This window comes from Colobus angolensis, unplaced genomic scaffold (assembly GCF_000951035.1).
Source record: "Colobus angolensis palliatus isolate OR3802 unplaced genomic scaffold, Cang.pa_1.0 Scaffold63, whole genome shotgun sequence".
Taxonomy (NCBI): domain Eukaryota; kingdom Metazoa; phylum Chordata; class Mammalia; order Primates; family Cercopithecidae; genus Colobus; species Colobus angolensis.
The window spans coordinates 1602665-1615438 of NW_012119932.1; the positions used below are offsets into that span (position 1 = coordinate 1602665).

The 12774-nt window shown below is 40.8% G+C and overlaps 1 protein-coding gene across 2 annotated transcripts in view; it reads left to right on the top strand.

Annotated features, from left to right (window-relative positions):
- ENKUR (enkurin, TRPC channel interacting protein) overlaps window positions 1–12774 on the top strand; it is an 84190-nt gene that overhangs the window by 67415 nt on the left and 4001 nt on the right. For both annotated transcript variants that reach the window (XM_011963823.1, XM_011963822.1), the window contains exons 3-4: window positions 2518–2741; window positions 8170–8316. In XM_011963823.1, the coding sequence (XP_011819213.1) occupies window positions 2518–2741; window positions 8170–8316 (371 nt within the window). The remainder of the gene's footprint in view (window positions 1–2517; window positions 2742–8169; window positions 8317–12774) is intronic.

Here is a 12774-nt window from a genome sequence, read left to right on the forward strand (position 1 = left end):
AAAAGAAAAGGAAAGAAAAGAAAGAAGGAAGGAAGGAAGGAAGGAGAAAGGGAAGGGAAAGAAAAAGAAAAGGAAAGGACAGAAAGAAACGAGTCTGTCTCTTCAAAATGTTGGCTTTTTATGTCTGCTGGCATCAAGGAAATAATGCAACATCTCAAGCCCAGCTAGGGATGTACATTTTAACAAAAGTGAAACTACTTCTCTTTATGGCAGTATTTAATGTCCCCAAATCCTCTCTCAACCCATATCTCATAACAAAGGGTAAGGGCACTATCAGGCAAGATGGCAAGATGGAAGAAGCAAGTGTGAAAATACAACATTCATCCTTCATTCGTGACTTCAGAAGTCTCTTTTGTATCTTCCTCTAGTCTTGGCCTGTTGTGGTCCAGCATTCTATGACCAACAATACCATTTGAGAATATAGGAAAATCTTAAAATGGAATTTGATGCTTTCAATGCCTTAGGACCACTGGTATCCCTTGGGTCCTCATATAGCCTCTCTAGGGTTAAACATATGATATAACACAACTCTCTCTCTCTCTCTCTCTCTCTATATATATATATATATATATAAATCCTTTGTGTCAGATAAGAAATGAAGGAAGAAGCCTATCATTTTATAAACATTGTAAGGCAAAAGCAAACCCAAAATTTCATTGACCTTTAGAGTAATTCATCAATTCAGGGTGTTAGGGCTGGGCACAGTGGCTCATGAGTGCAATCCCAGCATTTTGGGAGGCCAAGACAGGAGGACTGCTTTAGCCCAGGAGTATGAGACCAGCCTGAGCAACAAAGTGAGACCCTATCTCTATAAAAAAATTTTTTTAATTAGCTAGGTGTGCTGATGCACATCTGTGGTCCCAGCTATATGGGAGGCTGAGGTGGGAGGATCACCTGAGCCCAGGAAGTTGAGGCTGCAGTGAGCTATGATTGTACCACTGCACTCCAGCCTGGGTAACAGAGTGAGACCTTGTCTCAAAAAAAGAGAGAGAAAAAAAGGAAGACATGCAGAGTTTTGCAAGAGCTTTAAAAACTCAGTCCAATGACAGTTCTGGAGGACAGTTCTGGAGAACTAGAAGTCCAATATCAAGGTGTCAGAGGATTCGTTGATTTTTGCTTTCCTTTTTTGGGGGTATTTTTTTGTTTTGTTTTTATTTTTAGAGATGTCTATGTTGCACAGGCCGGAGTGTGTGGTGGCTCTTCACAGGCATGATGAAAGCACACTGCAGCCTCACACTCCTGGTTTCAAGCAATCCTCCTACCTCAGCCTCCCAAGTAGCTGGGACTGCAAGCATGCAACACCACACCCAGCAGGGTTGATTTCTTTAAAGCATCTCTCATTGGCTTGTAGATGGTTATCTTTTCTCTGTATCTTTACATGTTCTTCCTTATATGTATGTCTGTGTTCAAATTTCCTCTTCTAAGGACACCAGTCATATTGGATCAGAGCCTTCCCTAATGACCTCATCTTGACTTAATTACCTCTTTAAAGACCCTTTCTACAAATACTGTTACATTCTGAGATACTGGGGGTTAGGGCTTCAACATGTGAATTCCAGGAGGACATAACTCAGCCCCTAACAAGAGGCTAATCCAGTTCATAGACTTAACATTAAGTATTGGCTTTGCTGATAATAAAAGTTATACAAACTCATTAAAAAAGGTCAAATTATGCATAAATGAATAAAGTCAGTCCTTAGTAATTGTGATGGGGTTAAAATTGTAATAAGGCATTGTCAAGATAGCTGTTGCTTTCAGTTCTTAAAAATAAATTATTTCATGTTTTAGCATTGTGGCAAACCATTTGGCTATATCAAAATAGATCAAAGGGAATGATCAAGCTGAAGAGGCTGTGTAAAAATGGCCAATAAGCAAGAAATACTTCTTCCATGTATTTATATACTGTTCGTGTGTGTGTGTGTGTGTGTGTTTGTGTATGTGATCTTTTTTGAGACAGAATGTCACTCTGTCACCCAGGCTGGAGTACAATGGCACGATCTCGGTGCACTGCAACCTCTGCCTCCCAGGCTGAAGCAATCCTCCCACCTCAGCCTCCTGAGTACCTGGGACTACAGGTGCACACCATCATGCCTGGCTTTTTTTGCCAGATGGGGTTTCACCATGTTGCCAAGACTGGTCTCGAACTCCTGAGTTCAAGTGATCTGCCCGCCTCAACCTCCCAAAGTGCTGGGATTACAGGCATGAGCCACCGTGCCTGGCCTTCTCAACATACTAATTGATTATGTTGCCCTTAATTTATTTCCATTTTAATTACTGACTTTTCTTCTTTTTAAAAAATTATTTTATTGAGACATGATTGACAGGTAAAAAGCTGTGCATATTTAATATCCACAAGTCAATGAGTTTGAGGATAAGTATGAACTTCTATCTTAAATATTTAAATGTATTATGACTAAAACTTAAATATACAAGTGGTAAAATATCTGGATATTAGAAATAGTACTGAGTAGCAGTGTTTGTAGTTTAATATTAACAAAGAAATGTTACATTTAACAGAAAAAAAGTTTGATCGGAACGTGCCCAAAAAGCCTGCTGTGCCACTGAGGACTGATCATCCCGTCATGGGAATACAGAGTGAAAAAAATTTTATAAATACAAATGCAGCCAGTGTCATCATGGGAGTGGCTAAAAAGCCTAAACCAATTTATGTTGATAAAAGAACAGGAGACAAGCATGATGTTGAGCCTTCAGGACTGGTTCCAAAGTACATCAATAAAAAGGTAGCCTTGTGGTATATTAATGAGAGGGCTGAGATTCAAATAATTTAAATATGGTGTTCATGGTGATCATCTATATTATCATGATTAGTGCTCTCATTGGACACATTGTCTACGTTGCTGATTCTCATTCTTCTGCAATCTGTATTTGGTCCAAATCTAATGTGATAAAGTTACAAAGAACTCATAGTAAACAATTCCGTATAGTTCAGTAGATAAAAGTTATTGTTTTTCTTAATTTTGATTATCAATATATTTAACAATTTTAATAAACATTCTCTGAAAGATATTTTTGGTTAGGTGGAAATGTCACTAAAAGCAGTCATTACTGTAAATCTAGAAGGAATAAGCTGTCAGATGGTCTTAAGATTTAGTCATTAATTGCAGTAACTTGGCAGCTGAATAAGAAAAATGAAGCAGAGTGCAGCTTTAGAGCCATCCATCTCATCAGTGTAGTATAAATAATTCACATTCCTATTTTAACATGAATATATTTATTTGGTTTTGGTTTTGGTTTTGGGTGAAGACTTGAAAGTACTGTACAATAATCTAGTCGTTTTGGGTCCTTCATTTGTATCTGAAAAGGTGTATAATTTCATTGGTGAACATTATAGTTTAAATATAGATTTTTTTTTTTTGAGGCATATTCTCACGCTGTTTCCCAGGCTGGAGTACAATGATACAATCTCAGCTCACTGCAACTTCCAGCTTCCGGTTCGAGTGATTCTCCTCTCTCAGCCTCCCAAGTAGCTGAGATTACAGGCATGCACCACCAGGCCTGGTTAATTTTTGTATTTTTAGTAGAGAGGGGGTTTCACCATGTTGGCCAGGCTGGGCTTGACTCCTGACCTCAAGTGATCCACCCACCTCAGCCTCCGGAAGTGCTGGGATTGCAGACATAAGCCACCGCGCCCAGCCAAATACAGATCTTTAAAATAAAAAAGCTTACAAAAATCTTTTTTAATCCTACTTTATTTTGCACACTTATAAAGCTTAAAAGTGCTTGAAATACACAAAATATGAATGCAGGCTGGGCATAGTGGTTCACACTTGTAATCCCAGCACTTTAGAAGGCTGGGCAGATTGCTCGAGGTCGGGAGTTCAAGTCCATCCTGGGCAACATGGTGACACCCCGTCTCTACTAAAAGTACAAAAATTAGCTAGACATGGTGGTATGTGCCTGGACTCCCAGCTACTCGGGTGGCTAAGGCACGAGAATCGCTTGATCCCGGGAGGCAGGGGTTACAGTGAGCCAAGGTCATGTCACTGCACTCCAGCCTGGGTGACAGGGCGAGACTCTGTGTCAAAAAACAAACAAACAAAAAGAGTGCAAAATTCTAAATAATAAGTTGCGTCAAGAAGAAATGAAGGAAGGTAGGGAGAAAGGAAAGGACGGAAGGAAAAAGGAAGAGAGAGATAAGGAAAAAGGAAGAGAGATAAAAGAACAAAAGAAAAGAAATTGCAATAGTGATGTACAGGGGCCCTGAATTAAAGAGTCTAACGATCTACCATGATGAATCCAATGCCAGATGAAAGTCAAAACAGGACCCTCAAGGCTATTTTCAGAGGACACTGTCTTCTCAGGAATCTAGGAGTTTGCAGGATAAGCCAATAAAGTTACTTCAGGCTTCTCCAGGTACTTCCTCCTCCTGTGGCCCCTGGAAACTGGTTTATACTCCTTGCGCCACAGGGTAGGGAAAAGTGAAAAACTCACTCTCCTGGCTCTTAAAGCCACTTCCAATCCATTTTTTCTCCATGATTATATGGAAAGTCTTTGATGGTCATGCCACCACCTGCCACACACTCTGCCCCTCCTTCTGACTGCTCTCTAAGCTGTCCACTTTATTGCATTTTCTAACTTCAACAGGAAATTTGAAGTATCCATCCTGGAAACAGAAAAATACCAGATCTGTCTATGCTCGTTTACCAAGCCATGAAAGCACGGTGCACATAATGTCCTGTTGGTGTTGCTGACTAGCAATCAGTGCTCACGAAAGACTTATTCAATTTACTTTTCCCTTATCTTTTTTTTTGTTGTTTTTTGTTTTTTGTTTTTTGGTTTTTTTTGAGACAGAGTCTCACTCTGTCACCCAGGCTGGAGTGCAGTGGCCGGATCTCAGCTCACTGCAAGCTCTGCCTCCCGGGTTCACGCCATTCTCCTGCCTCAGCCTCCCAAGTAGCTGGGACTACAGGTGCTGCCACCACGCCCGGCTAGTTTTTTTTTGTATTTTTTAGTAGAGACGGGGTTTCACCGGGTTAGCCAGGATGGTCTCGATCTCCTGACCTCGTGATCCGCCTGTCTCGCCCGTCTCGGCCTCCCAAAGTGCTGGGATTACAGGCTTGAGCCACCACGCCCGGCCTACTTTTCCCTTATCAGAGTTAAGTTTTAAAGATCTATTATTGGTAGGTGAGATAGTAAATAAATTCTTTTAAAGTCAATGTCATATTTTTATAAAATGAGTGAACTCCTGTTTCAGTTCCAAGTGAATTATATGCCATTCATACCATGAGAAACGATTTCTGAAAACAAGCAAGGATAGATGATCACATGAGGTATTTAGCAATAGTAGTAAAGACATTATTTCAAATTGTAACTCTGCCACTTAGTAACCGTGATTTCCAACAATCCATTGGATTTATCACAGGGTCGTAGTGAGGATTAAATAATATAAAGTATATTGAGCACTTGGCACAAAATATGACACCTAATAAAAGAACAAAGAGTGAATATTATAATATATGCAATTTTATTAACAGTATGCATTAGCCTCCGGTGATTCAGCCCATAGAAATATTTCAGATCATTGACACTTTTGCTCATTTGTGAGTTTTTTTTCTGAACTGTATCATGCCATTCCCTTTCTTTTTAAAAGAAAATGTAATTTAATTTTTTTTAGAGATGGGAGTCTCACTATGTTGCCCAGGCTGGTCTTGAACTTTTGGGCTCAAGCAATTCTCCTGCCTAGCTGTCCCAAAGTGCTGGGGTTACAGGCATGAGCCACTGTGCCCAGTCATTCTCTTTCTTAAACAGAGTATGCCAAATATAACTTAATCTTTTTGTGATCCTGCAGAATCATCATGATGAAGCTCCATTATTGTATTAAGCTGTAATGAGGTGTTTCCCTCAGTGTTTTCCAAAGTGGACTGGCCTGTCTCACTGCACCAACTGACCAGAATACTGGGCTCCCAGAGTCTATTTATGTTGTCCTCTGCAGCTTCCAGAACACATTTATATCTAGGATTTCTATCCCTTGTTCAGTCAGGATGGGTTAAGTTACACCGTGATGACAAACAACCCCCAAATTTCAGTAACTTAAAGCCACAAAGTGTTATTGTTTGCTTTCGGCACATGCCCTTTGAGGGTTATTACAGGCTCTGCTTCTTTTCCTTCTTCCAGGACCCAGAAAAATCTAAACATTGCTTGTCACTAGACCAGACAGGAAAAGACACAGCAAGTCATCCACTAATTCTTAAGGCTTCTATCCAGAAGTGGCAGAGGTCATCTCCACTGACACTGAGCAATTTGGGGCATATGGCTGCATCTTACTTTATGAGGACAACACAGGAAAGTGTTGTCCTACCAAGTGTCCGGAAGGAAAACAGAATATTTGTCAGAATTTTAATGACTACCATACCTCCCAACTGCTGCTTCTTCAGAGAGTTCCTTCCCGACCTCCTTATTTATCTAAAATAGCCCCTAGTATTTTCTTTTCCCTCACTATCCTTATTTATTTTACTTCAGAACACATACATATTATTTCATTCTCTATTTTTTGGTGAGTCTCTGTCACCATAGAATGCAAATTCCCTGAAGACAGAAACTTTGCCTTTTTTATTCACTAGTATACCTAGCACCAAGTACATTCTCAAATATTTTTTAAAGAAGGAATACATAGTAGTCCTGTTTCTACACATGGTGAAATCAAACGCATTTACTAAGCTGAAAGAATCATAGCTGATGGTTTCACTGCCAGTCGCTGTGAAACGGCAAAAGTTGTCTTATCCCCCTTGCAGGGTGTACCATAGGGCTGTGGCTCACTTCTTCGGTGCCCCACTGCTTAGACCTCTAGGGGGAGCATGCAGATGGGCAGGTTGTGGGGCTCTGACTCCACAGCAGTGTCTATGGGTCAATGTTTGCAGCTCCTGAAGCCCCAGCGGGCATGTGTTACAGGGTGTGCTCTTTTAATTTAGCTGTCCATAGGCGGCTTGTGTTTTATCACAAGGGCAGAGGGCTTCCAAAGGACTTTCTGTATCCCAGGATTCTTGCCTTGGTATACTGGAAGAATTGGATCACGTGTGGGCTTGGAGAATGAGTGCAAGGTTTTATTGAGTGGAAGTAGCTCTCAGCAGATTGGGGAGCCAGAAAGGAGATGGATTTTCCCTGGAGCTGGGCAGCTCTGTGACTCAGGCTCTCCTCCCACCACCCCGGCCACACTCTGTGTTGTTCCACTGGTCGATGGCCTGCCAGCCTGCCAGTGCCCAACGGTGTGCTCTTATGTTGGCATGCTCCTCTCGACCGCCTTCATTTATATGTTCTTCCATTGATGTGTTCCTCTCGACGTGCAGCCATTTGTGTGCCTGCCTGCTAGGGTCTTGGGGAGTTTTTACAGGCACAGGATGGGGGCATGTTTTTATAATGTTTTGGAAGATTTTGTCTTTTCTTTAACAAGACCACGAAAAAGAGACTTCAAAATATTCAAGATATTTCAGGTAAAAACTGAAGCATGTAGAAGGTGGAAGGTAGAAAAGCCAACTCTTGAATATCATATTCAAGATGTTTCAGGTAAAAACTGAAGAACATAGAAGGTAGAAAAGCCAACTCTTAGGAGTAAAGTATCAGCCAAGAACAGGCGTGGGAAACATTCAGAAAAGGAAAAACAAGCAACTGCAATAACAACTCCATTTATTTATTTATGTATTTACTTATTTATTTATTTATTTAGAGATGGAGTCACACGCTGACACCCAGGCTGGAGCACAGTGGCGCCATCTTTGCTCACTGTAACCTCCGCCTCCCAGATTCAAGAGATTTTCGTGCTTCGGCCACCTGAATAGCTGGGACTACCAGTACATGCCACAATGCCCAGCTAATTTTTGTATTTTTAGTAGAGATGGAGTTTCACCATGCTAGCCAGGCTGGTCTCAAACTCCTGATCTCAAGTGATCCACTCCCCTCAGCCTCCCAAAGTGCTGGCATTGCAGGTGTGAGGCACCATGCACGGCCAATAACAACTCTTTTTAAAAGGCAGGAATCTACTAGCTCTCAACGAGCGGGGGGGGGGGGGATCACTGAATTTTTTCAATTTACAGGGTTTTGAGCAAAGGCTTTAAGCCTGTACCATTTCTTTTTCTCCCATCATCAGTTGATATGTACACATATATAAGATTGCATACAAAATATTGATTGCTTTTTTCTGTAAAATCTTCTTAGGATTATGGTGTCACACCTGAATACATATGTAAGCGAAATGAGGAAATAAAGAAAGCCCAAGAAGAATATGATCGTTATATCCAGGAAAACCTTAAGAAAGCAGCTATGAAAAGGCTCTCCGATGAAGAAAGAGAGGCGGTTCTGCAGGTGTGTGTTCTGCCATTTACATTCATCTGTAACTCTTTGGATCACCTCTGAAAGAAAGGTGTACCATCACCTTGATGATTAAAGTCAGCACTTTGATTTTGAAATCAGAACAATCTCTTTGGATTACAGTTAAAAACTACATACAGCAAAGCTTACTCTTTGGAGAGAGCAAAAAGTTATAATATAGGGATTCATTGAATAATATTTTATTTCCAATTTGGTGAACTGTTTTTTTCCTGAACTACTGTTGTAAAGAAGCCTACCTTCCTCTACAATGAACACGCATGAAATGAGGCAAATAAAGCATTTTTATTTCCATTTTTATGCCCCTGAGTTTGTGAAAAATAATAAATTAGATATTTTTCACTAGATGGAGCTCTAGAATAATTGAAAGTGTCCTTAAAACAACTTTTTTTTTCTTTCCTATAAGCCAAATGTCCAAAATTTTAAATAAACAGGTGTTAGGTTTCACATATGTTTCTCTTGTTTTTAATTAAATAGACTTAAAGATATATTTATATTGGGTTTTTTAATGCGGGACTTTTATCTGAAGCATTCAAAATATTAGGGGGCATAAGCAGGGTTTCTGCTTCATCATTTGTACGAGTGTTTAATCAAGCACCCCTTTGTAGTTTTTATAGTCATACTTTCTCTTACAGAGGTAGAAATAATACTTAATTGTTTGGTTTTTTTTTCATTTTGAGAACATCTCACGAAGCCATTTCTAGTGTCTTATTAATCTGTTGAAAAATGGATTCATATGTTGTTATAAATTCTTACCATTTTATCAATGTCATCATAATCCTCAATAAACATTTCTTAAATGCTAAACCCTGAGGATATTTTAAAAGGCATAAGATTTTTTTAAATGTCTACTATGGAGAATGGTGCAATTTAATTAGTGAGAGGTACTATGGATCTGTGTACATGTATAGATGTGAATGTGCGTATGTGTGCAGCTCCTAAGTTTCACAAGGTTCCAAGGCACTAGTCCCCCCCCCCACCCCGAGGATTATAGATCATTAGCTGGGCCTGAAAATGTAGAGTGACAGCATGTCCCAGACATTAGGAGTGGCTCAAAGGCAAGGACGGTGTCTCTTTGCTGACAGCAGCATCCCCAGTGCCTAGCACAGTGCTCAGTGGAAACGCAGATGTTCAGAAATGGTCTGCTGCAAAGGAGGAAGGCAGACAGGCAGGAAGGAAGGCTGGCAGACATGGAAGTGAGAATTGGCATGTCATTTTCAGGGAGAGTTCTGGTCTGTGGCCCATTCTGTCTCTCTCATTTGGATTTTCCCATTTTCAGAAAGTATATGCCTTTGTGAAAGCCAGGATTTTACACCTAAATGATGCTGAAAACTGGGAATATGACGAAGAACTCAGAAATGACAGGTCCTTCCCTTCTGTGTCTTTTTGGCTGCAGGAGATAAGCAGCCCTCAGCTTCCTATTACGGTCACTACAGAGTTACCCTTTGATGTGACAATAGCAAATCCTCCAGTGGATGCCTTATGAGCCAGGGAGCGGAGCTGCCATAGTAACGAAGCCACTGGCCAGCCTCCTGATGAGCCCTGATCCTTCCCTGGGCAAGAGTTGCGTGTAGTTCGGTGGCAATCTGGTTGTATGCCCCTTCTGGAGTAAGCCACATTCTGCTCATTCTTCATAAAATAACAGTCTCATTATACCTGGACAGGATCGTCTGGTCTAGTGATTCCAAATTTCTCATTTTTAAAATTTCTCATTTTAAAATGAGGGCCATATATATGCTGTGTCACTCTACATTTTCAGGCCAGCTAAAGATCTATAATCCTCCAGTGGTGACTAGTGCCTTGGAACCTTATGAAACTAAGGAGCTGCATACATACACACATTCATATCTCCACATGTACATAGATCCATAGTTCCTCTCACCAATTAAATTGCAAAATTCTCTATTTATACATATTTTATATATAAATTATATATGACATATATACAATATATACAAAAATTTTATTTATGTATATATATATATATGAAAATTTTTTTTGAGATGGAGTCTTGCTCTGGCACCCAGGCTGAAGTGCAGTGGCATGATCTTGGCTCACTGCAACCTCCACCTCTCAGGTTCAAGTGATTCTCATGCCTCAGCCTCCCAAGTAGCTGGAACTACAGGCATGCACCACCATGCCCACCTAATATTTTTTGTATTTTTTAGTAAAGATGGGGTTTTGCCATGTTGCCCAGGTTGGTCTAGAACTCCTGGCCTCAGGTAATCCACGCACCCTGGCCTCCCAAAGTGCTGGGATTACAGACATGAGCCACTATGCCCAGCCCTTAATACTAATACATTAAACGGGCCCCTTTGTTCATTCGTTTATTTATTGAATATCTACTGTGTTCCAGCCAAAAGGATACTGTAGAGAGCAAAATAAACACAGTCCTTGGTGTCAGTGAACTTAGAGTTTGATTTTCATTTGTCCTCGGTCACAAAATTATCAAGTGCATCAATAGGGACTAAAATTCATTTACCAATTGCCAGGCTGGTGTTTCTCCCACTACAGAACACATACTTGCAGAGGAGGTAGCAAAGGGAGGCTGCATCGGTCAGGGCTCTAGCAGGAAATTGAAGGCACACTCAGCTAGGACTTGGAAGAGAACTTATGTTTGTTTACTTTATTTATTTATTTATTTATTTGAGACAGTCTTGCTCTGTTGCCTAGGCTGGAGTGCAGTGGCACAATCATGGCTCACTGCTAGTTGGGATACCACCATGCCTGGCTGATTTTTTTTGTAATCTGTTTACTTCATTTTTTTTTTATTTTTAGAGAGAGAGTCTCACTATGTTGCCCAGGCTGGTCTCAAATTCCTGGCCTCAAGCAATCCTCCTCCCTCAGCCTCCCAAAGTGTTGGGATTACAGGCATGAGCAGTGGCCACTGAAGAGAATTTATGAAGGAATTATTGACAGAAGCGAAGTAGGGTTAAAGGAACCAACAAGAAGCACTGAGGCACCCCAGGAGTAGGGACAATAGGAATTAACCACCACCTAGGCTTGAAGGGCAGCAGGCACAAGAAGCAGTGCTCTCAGAATCCAGTGAGAGCTGGAGCTGGGCTGAGGGTCACAGTCATAGATGAATGCAGCTAGAACCCGTGTCCAGACTGTCCTAGGAGAGGAGGAGAAATGCCTCAACCTCACTCTCCGCCCTCCAGGGCTTTCTGTGGCTGAACTCAAGCCAAAGGGCGAAAGAGCTGGGAGCACCCCATAAGGTGGAGAATGTTTGGGGGTGGGGGAGGGTGCAAAAGGAGCATGAAACTGAAGGCCCTTCTTATTATAAGATCACTTCTCCCTATCGGAATTTTTTCCAAAATGAATGATATTATTTCAGCATTAAAATAGAAGAGAGGAAAATTAAGAAATAAAAATAAAAATAAGGCAAAATCGCTATTGCTGCAACACATGAAATACCTTTTTAGATGAAATAATGAAAAAACCTCTTAAAGTCAGCAAGTAGCCTATTTCAGTATAATATGAAATATTCGTTACATTTAGTTTCCATTCCTGACTGTTGACTTTGATCCAAACGTTATTGTACACACTGGAAGATAAAAGCAAACTATCCTTTAAAAGAAAATATGGAGGAAAACTGTAGCTGCTGTGACTGCAAGTAATATGGAAATATCACCCAACTAGCTATGAAAAACCTTTGATATCCACAAGTGTACAAATACATAGACTTCCTCTCTGCAATAGACACCCCTGTGGAGCACTGTGGGAACCTATTTCACATTCCATAATGAAAGGCTGTGGAGAAATAGAATTCTTTTGAGGGCTTCTTTTTGGAATACATCGCATACACCATCAAGAACTGTGTAGCCTCCTCTTCTTAAAATTTAACCTGGATACTTTTTCTTCTATCCTTTCCCTTTCCCAGATCCTTAGCTCACTCAAGAAGGTCTCATAATTTGTTGCCCCTTTCCCCAACCAACCTCTTCTGTACAGTGTGCCATGACCTGTCATCAGCCCTTTTATCTAAACATGGAAATAAATCATTGAAATTTTATTGTCCCCGGAAGTTTCTACAAGATTAAATTTGTACCGTGAGAGCTTACGCTGAAGGCATTATTATATGAGTCACTTCTAATCCTCTTTTACACCTAAATGTATGGCCATGGTTTTCAAGGACCATGTTTTCTAGACAGTATTTTCAGTTTGGGGGTTTTGGTTTTGGGTTTGCTGTCAGGCAGGGTCTCACTCTGTTGTTCAGGCTGGAGTGCAGTGGCGCAATCATGGCTCACTGCAGCCTCAACCTCCTGAGCTCAGGTGATCCTCCCACCTCAGCCTCTCAGGTAGCTGGGACTACAGGCCCATGCTACCATATCTGGCTATTTTTTGTATTTTTTGTAGAGACAGGTTTTTGCCATGTTGCCCACACTGGTCTCGAACTCCTGGGCTCAAGCAATTCACCGTCAAGGCAGTATCTTT